Source organism: Elephas maximus, chromosome 24, assembly GCF_024166365.1.
Source record: "Elephas maximus indicus isolate mEleMax1 chromosome 24, mEleMax1 primary haplotype, whole genome shotgun sequence".
Classification (NCBI taxonomy): Eukaryota; Metazoa; Chordata; class Mammalia; order Proboscidea; family Elephantidae; genus Elephas; species Elephas maximus.
In genome coordinates, this window is record NC_064842.1 from 906,018 (window position 1) to 930,715 (window position 24,698).

At 38.0% G+C, this 24,698-nt stretch overlaps 1 protein-coding gene across 3 annotated transcripts in view; it reads left to right on the forward strand.

Moving 5' to 3' along the window:
- PPP2R5A (protein phosphatase 2 regulatory subunit B'alpha) overlaps positions 1 to 24,698 on the forward strand; it is a 97,748-nt gene that overhangs the window by 39,971 nt on the left and 33,079 nt on the right. For 2 of the 3 annotated variants that reach the window (XM_049868591.1, XM_049868592.1), the window contains exons 2-3: positions 20,895 to 21,091; positions 23,636 to 23,737. In XM_049868591.1, coding sequence (XP_049724548.1) covers positions 20,895 to 21,091; positions 23,636 to 23,737 — 299 coding nt within the window. Of the gene's footprint in view, positions 1 to 1,630; positions 1,755 to 20,894; positions 21,092 to 23,635; positions 23,738 to 24,698 lie in introns of all 3 variants that reach the window. The other variant, XM_049868593.1, reaches the window with a different exon arrangement.

The following is a 24,698-nucleotide window of genomic DNA, read 5'->3' on the forward strand; positions in this document are numbered from 1 at the left end:
GTGACAGACTGACTTGATTTGTGAACGTTCACTTGAAGCTCAATAAAAATTAAAAAAAAAAAAAAAGAATGCCAACTAATTTGAAAACTTAGAGGAAATGGGCAAATGCTTTGAAATACACAACTTTCTGAAGTGGAGGCAAGAAGAAACAAAAATACGAATAGTTGTAAAAACTCTGGCAAGGACATTATAAAGAAAATTGTAGACCAGTATCCCTTGTGAAAATCGATGCAGTAACCCTATCGTGTAAATAGGATTATACACCATAATCAAGTGGGCTTTATATCAGGGGAGCAAAGCTGGTTTTATTTCAGAAATGATTTTGCCACATAAATAAAATAAGAGAGAACTCTTACTATCACTTCAGTAGATGCAGAGAAAGCATTTGATAAAACCTTGAATGTATAGCTTGGCAAATTTAAGAAATGTATACACTTCCTTGAAACCATCACCCAGATCAAGAGATAGAACATTTCCACCATCCCAGAAAGTTTCCTCATCCTACTCCCCCCAACCGTGCCCCCCAGGTAACTAAGATTCTGACTCTTGTCACTATAGGTAAGTTTTTCTTGTTCTTGAATTTCATATAAATGGAATCATACAGTGTGTACTTCTGTGTGTGATTTGTTTCCATCAACATTATTTCTGTGAAATTTATTCATATTGTTACGTGTAACAATGTTATATTTTTATTAGTAAGCGGTGTCCTATCCTATGATTAGACCACAGTTTATACATCCATCCTACTGTTGGTGGCTCTTTGGGTTGTTTCCAGGTTTGAGTTTATGAACAGTGGTCTTATGGACATTTTTGTACATGTCTTTTGGTGGCAACATACATATTTGGAGGGGGCCATATACCTGGGAGTGGATTTACTGGATCATAAGGTAGATAATACCAAACACTTTTCCAGAGTGATTGTGCATTCACGTTAACAGCGTGAAAGGGTTCATTTGTTTGACATCCTTGCCAGAACTTGGTATTATCACTTTAAAAATTCTTAGCACATTGGTATCTCATGTTTTTAGTTTTGTTTCCTAAATGGCTAATGATGTTGAATACCTTAACATTTGCTGTCTTTTGGTTTAAAATTTTTATTTTATTTTTTCCCATTTATTCCATTCCCTAAACCCATTCTTCTCTCTTTCATATATGTACCTCTCTAACACTTTTAAGGAGCCGTGGTGGTACGGTGGTTAAAGTGCTCAGCTGGTAACTGAAAGGTTGACAGTTTGAACCCACCAGCCACTCCAAGGGAGAAAGACGTAGCAGTCTGCTTCGGTAAAGATTTACAGCCATGGAAGCCCCATGGGGCAATTCTTCTCTCTCCTGTAGGGTCACTATGAGTCAGAATCCACTTGACCACAGTGGATTTGGTTTGGTTTAACACATTTAATACAAGTTCTTTTAACTTCCTTTAGATGTATACCCTTGATGGTAGGTTTTTTGTTGTTGTTGTTTGTTTTAACATGAATGACACTGCATTATAAATTTAATTCTTTTTCTTTAATTCATTCAACATTACGAGATCTTTTTTTACCATGTTTTTCCATATTTGTTGACAAAGTTGTGAAAGTTTTCAATGCTTTTTTGTTAGTATTACATTTGGGAAAAAATCTCTTTGTTTTAGAATTCATGAAAAAAATGAGATGCTGTGACTGAATATCCCTTGACCCTAAACTGCTGAGGTTACTGTGTATCGAGGAAGAATTTCAGGCATTTCTCTAGCCGTAAAAGCTAGTCCAGCCTCAGAGGTAAGACAAGGTTCTCAATTAACAAAGTCGTTCTTCCCTTTGGTTTTTATATTTTTACTGAAAGCATGCACAGTTTTCAGTAACATAGGATAGTATTTCTTCTTCAGCCAGGACTGTGATAAATGAGGGTGGTGTGTCAGAAACTCCTGTGAGATTTCTACAAATATGTATGCTCAAGCAGCTGAATTTTTTTTTTTAGATTTTAAATTATAAAACATTTCAAACATGCAAAAAAGTGAAAATATATTGCAGACATGTATTAATAAGTACCCATCATCAAAATAAAACAGATGTTAGCATTTACAGTGTTTGCTTCAAAAAAAAAACCAAAACCAAACTTGTTGCCATCAAGTCAATTCCGACTCACAGCGATCTATAGGACAGAGTAGAACTGCCCCATATGGTTTCCAAGGAGCGCCTGGTGGATTCGAACTGCCAACCTTTTGGTTAGCAGCCGTAGCTCTTAACCATTATGCTACCAGGGTTTCCATGTTTGCTTCAGATTTTTTAAATTTAAATTTTATTTTCAACATAATAAATGTACATAGTTTGAAAGTCAAGTTGTACAGTAAGTGTTGTAATGGAGGAAAAAACCTAGTAGTTTCCCTTTTGTGCCCTTCCCTTTCCTGAGTCCTACTTCCCAGAGGCAACCAGTTTAAACTCTTTTAGCCTTTTTTTTTTTGGCTCATCTCCATATTTCTAAACTGTTTAGGGACTGTGCTCAGATACTGGGGTTCTTACTCTGGATTCACTGTTTACTTACTAACTGTGAGTTTTTCAGCACCTCACTTTCCTCATCTGTGAAATGGAGTGTTATAAAAATTCCATCTATTTTACAGAGATGCTGTGAGGAAAAGATGAACTAGCAACATGTCAAGCATTTAGCACAGTGCCTGGAGTATATAAGCGCTCAGTGGTATTTCTCTTAGGCCTGTACCGTGATTACTATTAGTGATGGAAACTCTGGTTGCACAGTGGCTAAGAGCTACAGCTGCTAACCAAAAGGTCGGCAGTTTAAATCCACCAGGTGCTCCTTGGAAACTCTGTGGGGCAGTTCTGTCCTGTCCTGTAGGGTTGCTATGAGTTGGCATTAACTCTACAGCAATGTTTTTTTTTATTACAATTACAGGCAGTCGCTGGGTTACAAACGTCTGACTTACATACAACCAGCAGTTATTAGGAACCAACCCTGGTTAAAGCCTATTATATTAAAAATTCGAGGTTCATACAATGGTTCATAATAACAAACGGGTGCTACTTTGCAGCACACATCAATTCAAATCATTATTACTTTTATTGTTACTGTGTTATGTTAAGGATGTTTTAGTGTATCTGGAAGTGTTTCTTTAATGTTTTTTATGCATAGATAGGTACTCTACTGTATACTAAGGCAAAACACTTGACTAACTGATGTTAGATATAATCTGTACCTAACTGTTGTGATTTACATACAAATTCGTCTTAAAGACAGATTTAGGAATGGGACTTGTCCGAAATCCAGGAACTACCGGTATTACACTAAGAGGCAGATTAACCAGTAAGCCAGGTAGCACAGGCTGCTTACGGTTAGCAAGGTACGAAAGGGCTTAATTGTGCCTACTTACTAACCTGTAGCGCACAATTCCACATGGGTTTCACCACATCTTTGAAACCCATCTTTGATGTGGCAGAAAACAGGTGAAATTGTGCACTAGAGATTAGCAAGTAAGCGTAAGTAAAGGCATGCATATCTGCTTATTGGGTAATCCATCCCTGATACACCACTTAATTCTCCCTTTTAAAATAACAAGCATCTATTAACTACTCTTGTTGAGGTTTTAAGTTTCTTAATGACCTTCCCGTTCCCCTTGTCAATTCCACACTTCATCCACATCTTATTTCAGGTCTAGCAGAATTTTTATTAGGTCGGTATTCAGCATTTATGTCTTAAATGCAAATACTATCCACAGCTGAACTGAATACAAGCAGTCCAAGGTTATGAACTAGATCCGTTCCTAACTGTGTCTTTAAGTTGAATTTGCAGGTAAGTCCAAACAGGTGTGTGTAGTTCTTATTTGGCCTTACTTTAGTTCAAGAAGGGGCCCTGGTGGCACAGTGGTTAAGCATTTGGCTGCTAACCAAAAGGTCAGCAGTTTCAATCCACCACTCGCTCCGTGGAAACTATGGGGCAGTTCTACTCTGTTCTGTAGGGTCACTGTGAATTGGGATCGACTCAATGGCAGCAGATTTGGTTGGTTATTTTGGGTAGTGCAGGAAGGGGCTGAAAACCTTTTCAGTGATTCAGAAGCTTAACATGCAGCGAGTGAAGGTGATTGTGATAAAGAATTTGTTGCTAGGGATTGGTTGAATCATTTCAAAGTGAGGGTAATTTTACATAACAGTAAAGAGCAATTTGACAGAATTTTAAACACACTAAGTTGGGTGTCTGTGACCCGGGGGCTTAATGTAGTGTATTATGATTACATTTATTTTCTTGTGCAATAGTTCCCCGCCCCCGCCGCCGAAGTTAATAGCTGCTGTATGTATATATGTATAATTCTTGTGTATCTATCAGTAACTCAGCCAATGGTGAAATAATGGTGTAATTTCTCTCAGTTAGGTAGTCTTATCGTTTCAATTTCATTTTCTCATGGAGATTTTCTTTCTGAAGTACTAAGTATATCTGATCTAATCCGGACCAATTACATACTAGGCTTTTCTTTCTGGCATCTGGGAATCCCATAGTTTTTCTTTCCTTTCTTATATTTTATCTACTTTCTTTTGATTTATTGACTTTTTTGGGTAGAGCGCATATTCTGGTAGCTTCCTGAGGAGTGTTGGAGGAGGTAAAACTTTTGAGAAACACCTTATATGGCCAAAAACTCACTTCTTTACCCTTTTACTTGATAAATAGTTTGGGAATGGAATTGTATGTTGAAAGTAATTTTCCCTTAGAGTATTGAAGTCATTGTTCCATTGTCTTCTAGTGTTCAATGTTTTTTTTTTTTTTTATAAGTCCAATGCTATTTGATCCCCGATCCTTTGTAAATGACCTTTCTATTCTCTTTTCAAATATTTTACTTATCTTTGGTGTTCTGAAATTTTAGCGATATTCAGTGGTGCGCTGAAGCTACCTCGTGAGAGTTGGTTGAACATGTCTTCTCCCCAACCCCAAGTTCAGGGACATCACTCAGAGAGCTTGAGATGTGCCCTGTTGTTGTTCTCAGGTGCCGTCGAGTCAACTTCAACTCACAGCAACCCTGTCTACAAAGGACAAACACTACAGGTCCTGTGTCATCCTCACAGTCGTTGCTAACGTTTGAGCCCCTTGATGTCAGTTTATCTCATTGAGGGTCTTCCTCTTTTTGTGGACCCTCTGCTTTACCAAGCATGATGTCCTTCTCCATGAATTGGCCCTTCCTAATAACATGTCCGAAGTACATGAGACAAAGTCTTGCCATCCTTGTTTCTAAGGCACATTCAGGCTATACTCCTTCCAAGATAGATTTGTCCATTCTTCGGGCAGTCTGCGGTACACTCAGTATCCTTCACTAACACCATAATTCAAAGGCATCAATTCTTTGATCTTCCTTATTCATTGTCCAGCCTTCGCATGCATATGAGGTAATCGAAAATACCATGGCTTGGGTCAGGCACACCCTAGGCCTCAAATTGACATCTTTGCTTTTAAACACTTTAGAGAGGTCTTTTGCAGATTTGCCCAGTGCAATGCATTGTTTGATTTTTTGAGTGCTGCTTCTGTGGGCATTTACTGTGGATCCAAGTAAAATGAAATCCTTGACAACTACTGTCTTTTCTCTATTATGATGTTATTTGTTGGTCCAATTGTGAGCATTTTTGTTTATGCTGAGGTTTAATCCATACTGAAGGCTGTGGTCTTTGATCTTCATTGATTAAGTACTTCAAGTGCTCTTCACTTTCAGCAAGCAAGGTTGTGTCCTCAGCATAAAGTAGGTTATTAATGAGTCATTCTCCAATCTTGATGCTACTTTCCTCTTCATATAGTCTGGGTTCTCGGATTTTTTGCTCAGCATACAGATTGAATAAATATGCTGAAAGGATACAACCCTGACACACACCTTTCCTGATTTTAAACCATGCAGCATCCCCTTGTTCTTTTTGAGTGACTGCCTCTTGGTCTTTGTACAGATTCCATGTGTGCACCATTTAGTGATCTAGAATTCTCATTCATCACAATGTTATCCATAATTTGTTATAGTCCACAGAGTTGGATGCCTTTGCATGGTCAATAAAACACAGGTGAACATCTCTCTGGCATTCTCTGTTTTCAGCCAAGGTCCATCTGACATCAGCAGTGATATCCTTTGTTCCATGTCCACATCTGAATCTGGCTTGAATTTCTGGCAGCTCCTGTCAGTGTATTGCTGCAACCGCTTTTGAGTTATCTTCAGCAAACTTTGACTTGTGTGTGACATTGATGATGATGTTCCATGATTTCTGCATTCTGTTGGATCACCTTTCTTGGGAATGGACACAAATATAAATCCCTTCTATTCAGTTGGCCAGGTAGCTGTCTTCCAGATTTCTTGGCACAGACAAGTGAGCACTTCCAGGGTTGCATCCATTTGTTGAAACATGTCAGTTGGTTTTCTGTCAGTTTCTGAAGGCTTGTTTTTCACCAATGCCTTCAGTGCTGCTTGGACTTCTTCTTCAGTACCATTGGTTCTTGATCATATGCTACCACCTGAAATGGCTGAATGACAACCAGTTCTTTTTGGTAACAATGACTCTGTGTATTCCTTCCATCTGGTTTTGATGCTTCCAGGGTCATTCAGTATTTTGCCCATAGAATCCTTGAGTATTACAACACGAGGCATGAATTTTTTCTTCAGTTCTTTCTGCTTGAGAAATGCCGAGACTGTTCTTCCCTTTTGGTTTTCTAACTCCAGATCTTTGTACATTTCATTATAATACTTTTCATTGTCTTCTCGAGCCACCCTTTGAAATCTTCTGTTCAGCTCTTTTACTGCATCATTTCTTTCTTTCTCTTTAGCTGCTCTGTGTTCTAGAGCTAGTTTCAGAGTCTCTTAAATCCATTTTGGTCTTTTTTTCTTTACGGTCTTTTTTTCTTTACTGTCTTTTTAATGACCTTTTGCTTTCTTCATGTATGATGTCCTTGATGTCATCCCACACCTTATCTAATCTTCAGTCATTAGTGTTCAGTGCATCAAATCTGTTCTTGAGGTGGTTTTTAAATTCAGGCAGGATATACTGAGGGTTATACTTTGGCTCTTATGGACTGGTTTAATTTTCTTCAGCTTCAACTTAAACTTCTATTTGAGCAATTAGTGGTCTGTTCTGCTGTCGGCCCCTGGCCTTGTTCTGATGATACTGAGCCTCTCCATTGTCTCTTTTCACAAATGTAGTTGATTTGATTCCAGTGTATTCCATCTGGCAAAGTCCACGTGTGGGGTTGCCATTCACATTTCTGAAAAAAGGTATTTCCAATGAATAGGTTGTTGGCCTTGGCAAAATTCTGTCATGCGATCTGCATTGTTGTTTCTGTCACCAAAGCCGTATTTTCCAGCTAATGAGAGCTTGGCTGCTAACCAAGAGGTCGGCAGTTCGAATCCATTAGCCACTCCTTGGAAACCCTATGGTGCCCTTGTACTGTAGTTCTCCTCTGTCCTATAGGACCGCTATGAGTCAGAACTGACTTGATGGCAATGGGTTTGTGTTGGTTTTTGGTTTTTTTTTTTTTGGATTGGATTCTTCTTTGTTTCCAGCTTTCGCGTTCCAATCACCAGTAATCATCAATGCATCATGATTGCATGTTTGATTAGTTTCAAACTGCAGAAGTTGGTAAAAACCTTCAGTTTCTTCATCTTTTGCATTAGTGTTTGGTGCGTACATTTGAATAATAGTCATAGTAGCTAGTCTTCCAAGCAGGCGTACGGATGTTATCCTGTCACTGACAGCGTTATACTTCTGGATGGCCTTCAAAGGTTTTTTTTTTTTTGATGATGAATACGGCGCTGTTGCTCTTCAAGTTGCCATTCCCAGCACAGCAGACTGTGTGTTTGTCCAATTCAAAATGGCCAACACCGGCCCATCTCAGCTCACTAATGCCTAGGATATAAATCTTCAGGCATTCCATTTCATTTTTGACAACTTCCAGTTTTCCTAGATTCATCCTTCGTGCATTTCACGTTTCGATTGTGAATGAACGTTTGTAGCTGTTTCTTATCATTTTGAGCCGCGCCACATCAGCAAATGAAGGTCCTGAAAGCTCAGCTCCATCTATATCATTAAGGTCGTCTCTGCTTTGAGGAGGCCGCTCTTCCTCAGTCATATTTTGAGTGCCTTCCAACCTGAGAGGCCCTTCTTCCAGCACTATATCAGACGATGTTTCCTGGCCATTCATAAGGTTTTCACTGACCATTTTTTTTAGAAGTAGATTACCAGGTCCTTCATCCTAGTCTGTGTTTTCTGGAAGCTCCAAACCTGTACATCATTTGTGACCCTGCTGGTATTTGAAATACCAGTGGCATAGCTTTCAGCATCACAGAAACATGCAAACCCCTATAGTACAACAAACCGATAGACAAGTTGTGGAACATGCCATGGTTGAGCTATTCATACCATAAAGTCTGCAGACATTTAAAAGCAGGGCATTTTTCCCCTGTAAAGACCTGGTTGTTAAACATTTACCAGTACACCACTTGATGTGATTAGGTCCTTTCTCGATCTTTGGGATGGACAATCATTGTGCCCTTTCATTCATTTCTAGGAAGTTTCCTTAAAGTTTTTTTTTTTTTTTTCCCTCATAATTTCTGATTTGTTTTTTCTCTCTTTCTGGAATTCATTTGAAAATCAAATGTTAGAATGTGAAAATGTAAAATCTGAGTAAAAGAAAGAAAACATTTCTATTTTCCATCTTTTTGTATGCTTTTGAAGCTATAATTTATCTTGAAAATTATTTTTTTATAGTTACTGTTAAATGTGGTACAATAAAATGTACCCATTTTAAGTGTATATTTTGATGAGATTTTATACATCTATGTGTCCACTGCCCTATCAAGCTATATAACATTTCTCTCAGCCCCAGAATTTCCCTTGTGCCCCTTCACAGGTCAGTTTCTCCCACACCCCTATCCTTGCCCCTTCCCCACCTCCAGCACATACCTACCTCCAGGGAACCACTGTCACTTTAGGTTAGACCTGTATATTATATATACTCTTTTGGGTCAGGATTCCTTCACTTTGAGATTTTTTTTCAGTGTTATCAGTAGTTTCTTTTCAGGCTGAGTAGTAGTCCATTGTGTGACTATACTGCAGAGTATTTAGTATTTATTCAGCTGTTGATGGACATTTGGGATGTTTCTAAGTTTTGAGTTACTATGAATAAAGCTGCTTTGAACTTTTGTGTACACGCTAAGCAACGGATGAGAGTTCCAGTTTCTCCCTGTTCTCAGTGACACTTAGTATTGTCAGTCTTCTTAATTTTAGCATTTTAATGGGTGTGCATTTGTATCTCGTGCTTAGAATTTGTGTTTCCCTGATAACTAATGGAATTGAGCATCTTTTCATGTGCTTATTAACTGTTTCTGTATTTTCTTCTGTGAAGTGTCTATGAAATCTTTCGCCCATTTTTAAATTGGGTGGTTTATCTTTTTATTATTGAATTGTAAGAGTCCTTTGTCTATTTTGGATACAAGTCCTGTGTCAGATATATGTGTTGCAGATATTTTTTCCCAGGCTATGGCTTGCTTTTTTTTGTTGTTGTTTTGTTAACGCTGCCTTTTAAAGAGCAGAAGTTATTAATTTTGTTGAAGTTCGTCTTATCAGATTGCTTAAGTTAGTGCTTTCTGGGTCTTGTCTTAAAATTCTTTACCTTATTTGATGTCACAAAAATATTCTAGAAGTTTAATGACACTTTGGGTTTTACATTTAGATCTGTTACCTAGGATTCAAGGTTCTTTTTTTTTTTTTCCATGCACATATTCAGTTGTTCCAACAAATTTGTTTAAAAAACAAACAGATGTAATTTTTTCAACATTGGATTGAATTGGCATCTTGGTCAGAAATCAGTTGACCAAATGTGGGTCTTCTTCTAGACACTATCTTTTGTTCTGTTTATCTATTTTTTATATCTATACCAAAATCACATTTATCATTTATTATAACTTGATAATAAGTCTTGAAATCAACTACTTAAGTTCTCCAACTTTGTTCATTATCAAAATTATTTTGGCTATTTTTATACAAACGTTAGAGTCAGCTTGTAAATTTGAACAGAAAGCCTACTGGGATTCTGATTATGATTGTGTTACATTTATAGGTCAATTTGAGGAGAATCACCAGCTTAACAATATTGAGTCTTCCAATCCATTAACATGGTATATTTCTCTCACAATAGCATGTAGTTTTAAAGTGAAGAAGTCTTGCATGTCTTTGTTAAAAATTTATCTTTAAGAACTATATATTTTTGATTCTATTATAAATGGTGCTTTGATTTCATTTTCCAGTGAGAGTTGATTTTTGTATGTTGACCTTATATCCTGGGATAAGCCCTGACTTTAGCTCTGTCCTTGCTGCCTTCCCTGGTACCAGGCTCTCACACACAGACCCCAGCCCCACTTGAGGATTGCTTGCCCACCTGGCTGTTTAATTTTCCTTGATTGTGAGTCCCAGTCCTGACTTGGGCCTGCCCCTCTGCCCCATTCAAATGCTGTCCTTTATGTGGGCCCTCACCTCTCCTTGTGTTTGCCTTCCTTGCTTGGGCTACCTGTCTTGTATGAGTTTGCCTAATGTCTTTTTCAGCAAAGGAAAGAAGGAAGCCAAAAATATTTAAAGAGAGGAAGGGGAAGGGTTGTGGGATGTTTTTTAAATTTCCAGTTTATTTCTTGTATAAATATAAGGCTATTTTCTCTTTCCTCTTGCTTTAGTTTTGGTAATTTTTGTGTTTCAAAGAACTGTTTCATCTACATTCTTACATACATGTTAGCGTGAAGTTATTCATAATATTTTTTACTAATCTTTTAATGCTTGTAGGATTTGTAGTGATACTGTTTTTTTATTATTGCTATTTGTAATTTGTGTTTTTTCTGTTTTTCTTAATGAATCAGTGCAGGTAGGGTTTATCAATTTTATTTATCTTTTCACACCACCACTTTTTGCTTTCATTAGTTTTCTCTGTTTTGTCAGTATAGTGATCTTATAGGACAGAGGAGAACTGCCCCATACGGTTTCCAAGGCTGTAAATCTTTGCAAAGCAGGCTGGTACACCTTCCTCCCGTGGAGCTGCTGGTGGGTTTGACCTCTTGGTTAGCTGCTGAGTGCTTAACCATTGTGCCACCAGGGCTCCTTGTTTTCATTTGTAGCCTTGCTTTATTATTTTCCTCTCTTACTTTGGATTTAATTTGCTCTTTTTCTAGCTTACATGGGTTTTAAGCTTTTTTTTTCCGTCTAATATAAGCAGTAACTGTAACGTTTCTGCTGAGCACTGTCTGGCTACATCCCATAAATGTTGATGTTGTGTTTTCATTGTCATTTACCATATCAACAGATGTTAATTTTTACGTCTTTCCCTTTTATCGTAACAAGAAAACTGCTGTTTACAGGATTTAATTTAGTACCTCTGAACCTCTGAAACAAAGGTACCGTTGAGGCTTTTTGACTGTGCTTTTGGAAATACATGGGAGATGCTGTGAGTTCGCTTCCAGACCACCGCCATAAAGTGGATATCTCAGGAAAGCAAGTCAGACAAATTTTTTTGTTTCCTAGTGCATATAAAAGTTACGTTTACACTATACTCTAGTCTGTTAAGTGTGCCATAGCATTATGTCTAAAAACACCAAGGTACATACCTTAATTAAAAATACTTTATTGCTAAAAAAAATGCTAACCATTACCTGAGCCTTGAGCAAGTCATAATCTTTTTACTGGTGGAGGGTCTTCCTCGCTGGTGACAGCTGTTGGCTGATCAGGGTGGTGGTTGCTGAAGGTTGGGGTGGCTATGGTAATTTCTTAAAATAAAGCACTAACAAAGTTTGCTGCATTGGTTGACGCTTCCTTTCACAGTAGATTTCTCTGTAGCGTGCAACACTGTTTAATAGTATTTTACCTACAGTATAATTTTACAGTGATGTGCTAAATTATCCCTTGGTCTTCTGGATTGAATTCTGTACCCCCCCCCCAAATATGTATTGTAAATCCTAACCCCTGTGCCTGTAGTTAGAGCCCTGGTGGCCCAGTGGTTAAGGCTTGGGCTGTTAACCAGAAGGTCGATAGTTCGAATCCACCAGCTGCTCCTTGGAAACCCTATGGGGCAGCTCTACTCTGTCCTGTAAGGTCGCTATGAGTCATAAGCGACTCCATGGTAATGGTATACCTGTGATTATAATCCCATTTGGGAATGGGTTGTCTTTGTTATGTTAATGAGGCAGGATTAGTCAAACTCTTTGAGAAACAAAAGAGAATAAATGAACAAGCAGAGTAGAGATGAGGGAACGAGAGATTCCAAGCCACGTGAAGATCACCTAGGAGCAGAAGCTTAGAAGAGACTAGGACCTTCCTCCAGAGCCGAGAGAAAAAGCCTTCCCCTAGAGCCAGCACCCTGCATTTGGACATCTAGCCTCCTAAACTGTGAGAAAATAAATTTCTGTTTGTTAAGGCCACCCACTTCTGGTATGTCTGTTACAGCAGTACTAGACAACTAAGATACTTGGTTTAGGGTCATTTTTTCCCCATTTATTTTGTTTTCTTTCATGCTGCAGGCTTTCTGTGAATGTCTGATGATCCTTTATTTTCCATTAGTATATGTCAATGAACAAAAAAATCAATTTAGAAGTTGTAGGGGACGTATTGACTGTCTGATTTTACTTAGAGTAATTGGGCAGAGAGCTAGTTAAAAGCTACAATGCATGGATCTTCTCTGGAACCGTACAGCTTCATTATGAAAGAGCTTTCCAGTTTTGCATGTGGAACATGAATGCTTCACTGTCTTTTGGAATAAAATGCTCAGCTGCCAACCCACCCAGCAGCTCCATGGGAGAAAGACCTGGCGATCTGCTGCTGTAAAGATTACAGCCTAGAAAACTAACTCTATGGGGCAGTTCTGCTCTATCATGTAGGGTCACTATGAGTCAGAGACCACTCAGCAGCACCTAACAACATCAACAATAGACTTTTCAGCACACATAGTTTTTTTAATTTAATTCCTCTGTTTTCAGGTCATGTCTTAATTCCTTTTTCTGTTTCACCAGGCATTTCTTAGTCTTGAACTAATCTGGAGTTCTGTAGGACCCTTGTCTGTAATCCTTTTTTTTTTTTTTTTCTGGAATGTGACTTTCTCTGTCTTGATTTTGTCAATAATCATATGTCCATCTACTTTGAGTTTGCCAGAAATTTGTTGACATCTCTTGCCGAAGGGCCCATTCTTCTGTTCTCTTTGTTATTGTGGCTTTCTTTTTTTTTCCCTTCCTACTCTTATTTTAGAGGGAAGGAGAGGATACAAACATATTTGCCCTTTTAACTAATATGTATTGTGAATTGTTAAATAGGAAAGGATGAGAATATAGCTTTTAAAGGAACGTTTGATGTTTTAAGGCGTTACTAGTCTTGCACCTGTTCTCCTGGTACAGCTAGGTGGCTTGAATCTCAGGTTCATTACAGATGTGCTGTATGGTCTTAGGCATGCAGTGTAGTGTGGGATCTTATAATCATAAAACCAAATCAAGCCCCCGGCCCCCAAGTCGACTCTAACTCACAGATACTCTGCAGGACAGCAGAACTGCCCCCTAGGGCTTCCAAGGCTACAGATCTTTACAGACGCTGACTGCCACGTCTTTGTCCCGTGGAAGCACCTGGTGACTTTGGAACTAGTATGATAGTATAACCTATTATAAGGGCCCTAGTGGTTTTTTTTTTTTTTTTTAGTGGTTAAAGCTCTTGGCTGCGAACCAAAAGGTCATGCGTATTGTAAAACAGTGGCTTTCAACGTTTTCACTGTGAACCACAAAGAAGCACATTTTATGCCGTAACTCAGTACCCATGTACAGTTTCATGGAATAATATCCTTAAATGCAAAACACTTGATATTTCATATTATTTACTTTTTTTAATCCTACTAAAATGATCCTACCACCCATCAATGGGTTGCAAATAGTACTCTAGAGCAGTATTTCTTGCAGTGTCAGCCAGGTAAATCTACACGTTGGGTATTAAAAAATTTTTCAATATTTAAGATATGCAGGAAGGGCTAGCGGGGCTGTTGAGTTTTAAAAGTCGTGTTAATAATTCTCCAAAGATGAAATGTCTCAAGTCCTGAGAGTTGTCTTGATTCTTCCCCTACAGGAGGTCATATAAGATTTTTACAGTGGGGAGAATTTTTTAGTGGGAGCAAACTCCAGTCATAATAAAATGAAAGGCAATTAAAATGTGTTTAAGAAACTCATCTTTTAGGCATAAACTAATCACTGTATTTTGCAAAGCGAGGCACATCTTTTTTTTTAGATATTCCCTTGATTTTGTAGTTTCTTTTGTATTTTTCGTAATATTCATGCAGAACATTTTATACTGAGGATTTAGTAACATTGCCTAAAATTGCTTTTTGTAAATCCTTACCTATGACATTGTTATTGAAGAGATGAATACAAGTTGTTATTCCAGGTCCTTACATAATATTCCTAAATTGCTATCAAGTTGCTTTGAAGCAATGTAAAGACTTAAGGCATATGAAATTATTGAATATGATACTAGTTAGTGGTTTGATTGATCCCAGGTAAATACTTAGGAAGACCAAATTATACTAATAGGTGTATGGGTGGGTTTTTCTCTTTTCAGACAAGGTCACTAGGATTTTGAGTATTGTTAGGTACTGTTAAGTCAGTTCTGACTCAAAGTGGGCCTGTGCACAACAGTACGAAATACTGCCCAGTCTTGAACCATCCTCACAGTTGTTGCTGTGTTCGAGCCTATTGTTGCAGCCACTGTGTCAGTCCATCTTGTTGAGGGTCTTCCTCTTTTTCACTGACCCTCTGCTTTACCAAGTATGATGTCCTTCCCCAGGTACTGCTCCCTCCTGATAACATGCACAAAGCATGTAAGATGAAGTCGTGCAGTCCTCGCTTGTAAGGGGCATTCTGGCTGTACTTCTTCCAAGGCAGATTTGTTTGTTCTTCTGGTGTATTCAGTGTTCTTCACCAACACAGTATTTCAAAGGCGTCAGTTCTGCTTCAGCCTTCCTTTTTCATTGTCCATCTTTTGCATGCGTATGAGGCTGCTGAAAATACTGTGGCTTGGGTCAGGAGCACCTTTGTCCTCAAAGTGACATCTTTGATTTTTAACACTTCAAAGAAGTCTCTTGCAGCGGAATTGGCCGGTGCAGTACCTTGCTTGATTTCTTGACTGCTTCTTCCATGGGCGTTGGAAAATCTTCTGGAGGAGATCCAAGAGATAAGTGCCCAGAAAAAGAAACTTCCTTTTTCATGTGTAACATATTCCTGAACCTACTGTTTGCCAATCCTGAAAATCATTTTGTCTTCTGACATGTTAGCCACTGACCACTAGCCTGTGGTGTAAGAAAAAAACACTTTACCCACATTAAAATAGACGTACTTGACTTCACAGCATTATCTCATTTAATCCATTTGAATCTATATCAAGATAGGCTGTTGATGATAAAAATGGTAATTGTTATCACATCTTAAACATAGCTGTAATGTAATGATTTGCTGTTTGTGTCACTTCTGATACCCAGCATCAACTTAAAACTTTTCCGTGTTCAACAGCCTGTTTCTCAGTGCATAATCTTTTTTCAGATTTAGAGTTTTTCAAGAATCAAACAAAGTATTCATCAACTCCTTATAAAATCTCTGCTAGATGTAGAAGAAATTAAAGGAAACCCTGCTCAGTGAAATGAAAGAAACGGTCATTGCCCTTGAGGAATCTTAAACTTTTGGTGGGTGATTGTAAAAAACGGCAGTGCGTGGGCATCTGACTTCCTCTAACTTCACAAGGGGGACAAAGAATCAAGGTCAACAGCCCAAGGCTGATTCAGGTGAGGCAGAGGTCAGACATACCTCCTCTCTCCAATCTTTTATCAGCTCTGACACCAGCCTTCCCTCCCATGGCACTCTCTACTTCTTTGCTAGGTTTGATAATTCGTTGCAATGGCCATACACAACCATACTCAGAGTTATGGGATTTATTAGGGAAGTAACAGGTTAGAATTAAGGATCAGGAACAATTCAGGATACAGTTCTTTGATCAGAACAGCCGCTTCTCAGCCATGCCCACAGGCAGACTTCTCTGTGGCCTTCAGCCCCTCAGCCTGTCCTCTGCCCTGCTCAGGCAAGTGCTACAAAGCTCTTTTAGCTCTGCTGGTAAGTGCCCGGAGGCACTCAACTCTACTAGTAAGCCTCAGTGCAAAGGCGCTCAGCTCTCTTGCCTGTGGGTCGGAGAGCCTAGCTCCACAGACAAGTGCCTTGAGGCACCACACTCTGCCCGAAGAGCACTCACCTCTTTCTCGTGGGTCCGCACACACTAAAACCACCTTACCCTGTGAACTGGGAAGCCCACTGCGCCATCTTGTGCTGGTCTCCTGGTTGTACTGTCTCTGCGTCTTGCCATCTTGCACCATCTCTGGTGTTACAAAACTCGCTTTCTCTCCTGAGTCTAGGAGGTTCTTAGTGCAGAAACCCTGGGTCCAAAGGACGCTTTCCACTCCTGTCTCTTCTTCGTGGTGGTAGTGAGGTTCCCGTTCTGCTCTGGGATTGGCTTTCTTTTAAACCTAGCAGGATGGCAAAACTGACCAGTCACCTCGTTAGGGTTCCGTATACCTTATTTGCATGGTCTTGTCCCCACAGGGGTTTCATACACTTTATTCGTATTATTAGCAAGCTGTCCAATCTCTTTGGTGGGCCACAAGCACCTTATTTGCATAGTCCTACCCAGTCATTTTGTAGGAATCGTAAGACCATGGTGAGAAAGACCATATTAAAAATGGTTCATTGTTCCACAGTGATAAACATTTATTAGATATAGGCCTAAAGATAACACACACTCAGGTATCTGAGATTGTGAGCCGTCTAGATATCCAGAGAAGGGGCACATCAGTGTACACTGACCTACTTAAGAACATTTTGTGGAGAATGTGAGGTTAAAGTTTATTCTTAAAGGGTGAGTAGGATTTGGAAACAGGAAATCTGGGAAGGGATTTCAGGTAGGAAAAGTATTTTAAGAAAGGAGAGAGTAGGACTGTTATATAAGATGATCATATACTGAAGTGGTGGGATATTGTATGAGTTTGTATTACTTTCGGCATCGGATGGAAAAAGACTAAAAAAAAAACAAGTTTTGTTAGAACTGAGTTAGCCTGTAAAGGTATGCCTTACTCCCCCAAACCATCATTAAAATGGAATTTAATTATATTATAAAGATATATATAATATAAAGACATAATTAAAAATACATGTCTTAATAAATAGTTATAGATATTACTGAGCAACTGAGAAAATTGTGGGGATTTCCTTTATCCTGTGAGATGTGAGAAGGATTCTTGTAGCCCCAGTAGCCACCACTCTCTCCAGTGTATAATTTATACCCAATCTGAGAAGTGCATCAAGGTAAAGAAGCTTACAAAAAAGCTGAAATGTGTTCTAGTCTTTCAAACTAAGTACCAGTATAAAGTGACATTATTTATTAATTGGAATTAAATATATATAACCATCTCAGCTTTAAGGGGAAAAAATCCCAGTGTATTTAAGAAAAAGACCTCTCAAGATACAACTGACTTCTCAGAGAATGAGTTAAGTGTTCAGAACGGTTGATGGTGATTTGTGGGTGAACAAGGATGGCAAACATAGAGGTATATGTAGTATGTATGCCAGATGGTTCCTCAGTGTCACCCCAGATAGGATGAGATTTAATTCTGGGGTAAAGATAACTGTTTAACATATTGCTTGGTATTAAGAACAGCTTTAAATTCAGTGGTCTTTTTTTTTTTTTTAAGGATAAGTCAAAATGTGCCCACTTAAGAACAGTGTCGTTAATGGTGACTGTATGAAACTGTTGAAATGTTAGTCAAAAAGGTGGTGTACTCTCTCAGTATTTCCTGGACTCTGAATTGTGGACCTCAGTCTTCATGTCGCAGAGGAGAGCCATTATTGATCCTGGAACGGAGACTGTTACATAGTTCATGTCGTGGAGGAGAGCCATTACTGATTCTGGAGCGGAGACTGTTACATAGTTCTCTGTAAGGATGGCGTTGTCTTAGAAGAAGTCTTCTTCCAGAAATTTCTACCAGTATAGCCACAGTTAGGCTGCAGTAAATTCTTTTTTTTTTTTTTTTTACTTCAGAAGTCATGCAATTTTCCATTCCTTATAATATATTCATATTTGTTTTATTTAAAAAATTATGTTTTAAATTATCATTGAACAAAAATGACCAACCGAAACGATGTGCCCTATTAGTCTTTTGACTTTGTGTAAGTGGGCTTAGGACATCTGACCCACTGCATTGTAACAGTATGTTATCCACATTGGCTTTTTAAGGACAGAAACTTGAATAAAGTTGCAAAGTAATTTCATTAGCTTTCTTCCCAAAGGAGTTAAAAAAGCCTAGGCAGTTTGGAGACCATGGTTTCAGGGACATCTAAGTCAATTGGCATAATAAGAAAACATTCTGCATCCCACTTTGGAGAGTGGCATCTGGGGTCTTAAACACTAGCAAGCAGCCATCTAAGATGCATTAATTTGTCTCAACCCACCTGGACCAAAGGAGAGTGAAGAACACCAAAGACTCAAGGTAATTATGAGCCCAAGAGACAGAAAAGACCACATAAACCAGAGACTATATCAGCCTGAGACCAGAAGAACTTGATGGTGCCAGGCTACACGCAATGACTGCCCTGACAGGAAACACAACAGAGAACCCTGAGGGAACAGGAGAGCAGTGAGATGCAGACCTCAAATTCTCGTAAAAAGACCAGACTTAATGGTCTGACTGAGACTAGAAGGACCCCGGAGGTCATGGTCCCCAGACCTTCAGCTAGACCAAGACAGGAACCATTCCCAAAGCCAACTCTTCAGACAGGGATTAGACTGGACTATGGGATAGAAAATAATACTGGTGAGGAGTGAGCTTCTTGGCTCAAGTAGACACATGAGACTATGTGTGCAGCTCCTGTCTGGAGGGGAGATGAGAGAGTAGAGGGGGTCAGAAGCTGGCTGAATGGATACAAAAATAGAGAGTGGAGGGAAGGAGTGTGCTGTCTTGTTAGGGGGAGAACAACTAGGAGTATATAGCAGGGTGTATATGAATTTTTGTGTGAGAGACTGACTTGATTTGTAAACTTTGACTTAAAGCACAATAAAAATTTTTTTTTAATGAATATTAAAAGCTCTACTCCATTAATAAAATAACAGTAGGAAAAAAAAAAAAAAAGCCTAGGCATCCTTGATAGGTTATCATCTTTATGAAGATTTCTACCAATATCTTTGTATAAAGTAGGTACTAGTTTTGCCAGAATGCTCCTTAGAGGCTAGGATGGCGAGACTTGTCTCACATATACATGTTATCAGGAGGGACTGTTTGCTGGAGAAGGACATCATGCTTGGTAGAGGGTCAGCAAAAAAGAGGGAGACTTTCAACGAGCCAGACTGACACAGTGGCTCCAACAGTGGACTCAAGCATAGCAATGGTTGTGAGGATGGTGCAGGACTGGGCAGTGTTGCGTTCTGTTGTACACAGGGTTGCTATGAGTTGGAGCCAGCCCAAAGGCACCTAACAACAACAACAGCTTTGAATGGATGGATATTTTTGTTGTTAGGAGCTAAATACCAGTGTTGAAATGTATGATTTCTTAAAATTTCATCTCAGTAGTTCAAAAACTTAAATAATTGAACAAATTGTAGGTCCTTGTTTGTGATGTGGAAACCCCCGTGGCGTAGTGGTTAAGAGCTTCGGCTGCTAACCAGAAGGTCAGCAGTTTGAACCTACCAGGTGCTCCTTGGAAACGTTACGGGGCAGCTCTGCTCTGTCCTGTGGGGTCGCTATGAGTCAGAATCGGCTTGATGGCAATGGGTTTGGTTTATGATATGCAAGTTCAGAATTGATGTTATCTTTTGAATGTTGCAAACAAAAAGATTTAATAATTTGTTAGAATCAAATCAATATAATGTGCCTATATTATTATTGTCACAAATATAAGATAAAATGATAAAAATTTATTTAGTGCCTGTTATGTGCCATTATGTGCCATCCACTGTACTAGATACTAGCGATAGGTGAGTAGACAGACAGACAGACAGATGGGGAAGGAAGGGTATTCCAGGCAGAGGAAACAGTGCAAAACTTTCAGGGAACTTCAGCAAAGTACACGTTGGTACGTGCTGAGAGATGACTGTTGACAGGCAGGCTGCTGTGCCTTGCATACAGTCCTCAGGCGTTTGAACGTTATCCTCTAATTATTGGAAAGTCATCGGCAAGTGTTGAGTTATGGTCAGGTGGTTTCTTGTGTTAGCAAGATGGCTTTTGAATTAGTTGGGAGGGTAATTCAGGTGAAATAGTGGTTATAGGACCAGGCAGGAAGCGCAGTTAGGGTATCATTACTATAGTCTAGATGAGGGATGTGAGGATCTAAATGACAGGGGGAATGGCAAAAAATAGATTCAGGATATATTAAAGAAACAATAACACTAATAATAATGAATTGTGGGTAGAGAGAGGAGGAAGAGTCCAGTGTGAATCCCACGCTTCTGGCCTGAGGATGTGACTAAATGGATACATTTCCTTCTTTTGAATTTATTTTCTTTTGTTTTTGAGAATATACACAGCAGAACATACACCAATTCAACAATTTTTACATGTACAATTCAGTGACATTGATTACATTCTTTGAGTTGTGTGCAACCATTCTCACCCTCCTTTCGGGCATTGTTCCTCTCCCATTCACGTAAACTCACTGCCCCCTAAGTTTCCTATGTAATCTTTCGAGTTGCTGTTGTCAGTTTGATCCCATAAAGAGATCTTTAAATGCACGGTGTTCAAGATGGCTAAATTTCTCATTCTAGTTCTGAGAGATTTTATGTCTGTGAATAGCTTCCATAAAATGAATAAATACACGGGTAACTTGAGTAGGTTATTTCTAAGCTTTTCTCTGTTTGTATTTATAGATGCCACTTCAAATGAACAGCAAGAGCTTTTCTGTCAGAAGTTGCAGCAGTGTTGCGTACTGTTTGATTTCATGGACTCTGTGTCAGACTTGAAGAGCAAAGAAATTAAAAGAGCAACACTCAATGAACTGGTTGAGTATGTTTCAACTAATCGTGGTGTAATTGTTGAATCAGCGTATTCTGATATAGTAAAAATGGTAAGCCTCTAGACTTATGTTCCTCAGATTTATATAAATTCAAGTAAGATCTGAGGTGTAATTAGGAATTCATGAGACTGATTTTTAGTAAATGTACAATAATTAATGTACGCAAAAGAATATTTTTCAAAGTAGTCCATTTGAAAAATTATCCACCCATTCCAGTGATGCTGTCATTGCTTATAAATAGTCTGGGGATTCAGCAGCAGTGATGGCTGGCAGTTGCAGTACTGAACAGTACAGATCTAGAGCTTAGGAAAAAGTTATAGGCTCAGATTCTACAGATTGATAATTATAATGTTATGGGGTGAATATCACTGAGAGAACTAAAGGAGGACGAGAAAGAAGAGCAGCGAAAACCTCTGGTCATCTCCACATTTAAGCGATGGGTAGGGGAGTCAGGTTAACATTTTTTATTTAGAGCATTTCAGTATCAGTGTTTGTAGATTCTGTAACGTTTGAACTGAAATTCAGAACCTTTAAGAACTAAAATGAAATACATGTTTGAAGTACTCATGTAGAAAATGGATTACTGCCAACGTCAGAGAAGTAAGATTGTTTAGGGTACTGTTTATTAGTCATTCAATCTTACTCTCCATCAAACAGTAGAAATTTGTTTAGGATTTGTAATTTTTGTATTTTGTTACATTCTTACAAAAGGCAAAAGATTTAATTAGAGTGAACCTTTTGCTGAGTACATGATTTAAACCTAAGTGTTACCAGGATATGGATGCTGATAGCAAGTAAGTTGTTTTCGTTTTCCTCCCCTGGACTAATGTGTGTTCTGGAGAAAGATCTTAACATACTATTTGGATTTTCTTTCATATTGTACTAGAGACCTGTCAAAAGTTGAGGACTTAGGAAATCTTGATTTTTTTTTTTTTTTTTTTTTGAAAACTAAAATAAAACCCTTAAAATTTTTAAAAGATGAATTATAGAGAGAACATTAATCAGAATGAACCTGGCTTCCTAAACCCCCATGATAGCAAAAAGGAAATGACAGTTTGAGAATAAAAATACTGAATATTGATATATTTCCTTTTTTTTTTCTTATCATAAAAAAATGCTCAAGGAAAAAAAGCAATATTTCCCCATTCTTAACTGATTTCAGATGCTTTGTATTCTTAAGTTTTGAAAATTCTAGAGAAGATAGCCTTACTTAATCTCTGAAGTTTTGACTTAGATGTTGACAGTACTCAAGTATTTGAGTCAAATTATGTTGTAATTTTCTATATATTAATTCTGGTTTTCAGTTTCTTTGCCTAAGTAAAAAGGTAGTTTTGTTTGTTTTTTAACTTCTGAGTACTTGATTGAATTTCTAGACAAGAGTAGAGCCAACCCACCCACTTAGTCCTTTAAAGTGCTTCTGTGTATTTGTTATATGTAGTTCATTTTATTGCTGTCTGCAAAGTTAACTACCTTTTTTTTTTTTTTTTAACTACCAACAGTAAATGTGATCTCCGGATAAATTATCCCTCTAAAGGCATATATTTCATTTCTCAAAATCCATTTATGGCTTTTTGCTACCCTGAATTTTATGTCCGTGTCCCTCATGTACTGGCTCTGACTTCTAGCTGGTCAAGCTTTCTAAGTCTTATGGTGATAGTCACAGGCTGCTAACAGTGCTTTGGCCTGCCATAGATGACATTGCCTAAGAATACTTTTATGATTTGGAAATTTGCTGGCACCACCAAACATCCCTGATCTCATTCTCTATCTCCCAAATAGTTTATCCCAAATGACCAGTCCCTATATAATGTGGCCTTAAATATTTACTGAACCATCTGGTCTGTTGGTCTGTTCATTGTTCTTCAGATAATTTGTGGTTTAGGACCACCATCTGTCCTTTTTTAGAGAAATAGAATATGTAGTTACTTTGCATTGAAATGGTGTGAAGGGTGGAATTATAAATACTGAATTTCATTGAGTCTAAAATGAAGATTCTCAGGATACATCCCAATTTCAGATAGGTAAAATTTTTTTTTAAGTTTCAGAGTAGAAGAAAACATTGAATTAAATAAATCATCAGGGGGTATTATAAACTACGTCCACTATAGCAGTGAAGTTACTCTATCCCTCCCCCGTCCTCCCGGTGTATGTATGTGTAAGAATGAAGGTCTTTAAAAGTTTTTTTGAGTTGTAAGGTAAATAGGTGGCTGGATTAGAATATGGGTGGAGGTGTGGAGAAAAGAAAATAATCAAGGATAGGTAGGTAGTAAACCTTACTTCTTTTTCCCTGAAATTTTCTTTTTTAAGCAAAACATGGAAAGAAAAACTTGTAATTTATGGAAGAGAAATCCAGAGGAAGTCTTCAGTAGCTTAGGATCTGAAGAAGTAGGAGTTACTGGATAGAGAAATGAGAGAAACAAACAGATGCCTTTTTCATATCTGGAAGACATTTGCAGATTTTGAAATAAGTTCTGAGCTTACAGCCGTAACTTAATGTTATCCTTAAATAAAATGATCTTAAAAATATTTTATTTTGTGTTGTTGAATCCAACTACACAACAAAGAATGTAAATCTAAATTTATTTTTCTTTATAGATCAGCGCTAACATCTTCCGGACTCTCCCTCCAAGTGAGAATCCGGATTTTGATCCAGAAGAAGACGAGCCCACGCTCGAGGCCTCTTGGCCTCACATACAAGTACGGAGCCTAATCGTGTATTAACAGTTTGTACATTTATGGTATTCTGCTGAGATCTTGGCCTCACATACAAGTACGGAGCCTAATTGTGTATTAACAGTTTATACGTTTATGGTTTTCTGCTGAGATCTTGGCCTCACATACAAGTATGGAGCCTAATCGTGTATTAACAGTTTATACATTTATGGTATTCTGCTGAGATCTTGCTTTTTTAGATTCTGAGTGCTGTAAAAAAAATTGACTTCTATTAGGTTTTCTTCCCAAAGTAGTGTTGAGAAGTCCTGTTTGAACAAGCTTTATTCTGTAGACTTTCATCTTCTTCCTTAGGAAGAAAGAATTACTTCCTCTAGAACTTATTTTTTTTTTTTAATGGCTTTTATTGTTTTGTTTTCCTTAAGTTTTTCTGGTTTTGAAATGAACATATTCATTAAAGAAAATTTAGAGAAATTCTATTACCCAAAGGTGATCACTGATAATATTTTGGTTCACATCATTTTATAAGCATATATAGTTTGTCTTAATGCACATACAAAATGGTGTAGCTAAGTTAGAATATAAATATACATTTTTATATGAAGCATATACACTAAATGTAGTAAACATTTTTACAGTTTTAATTTTAGCTGTTGTAGTGGGTATATAGTAGTATCCATTGTGGTTTTGATTTGCATATTCCTGATGACTGATGATGTCAGACATCTTTTCTTGTGCTTATTGGACAATGGTACATCTTTTTTTTATAACATTCGTTCAAATCTTTTGTCCTTTTTAAAATTGGTTTGTCTTTATTATGAGAGTTGTTAGAGCTCTTTATATATTCTGATGCTAAGTCTTTTGTCAGACAAATGATTTTGCAAATATTTTCTCCCATTCTGTGGATTGTCTTTTTACTTTCTTAGTGGTGCCCCTTGATGCACAGAAGTTTTTAATTTTGATGAAGTCCATTTTATCTTTTTTCTTT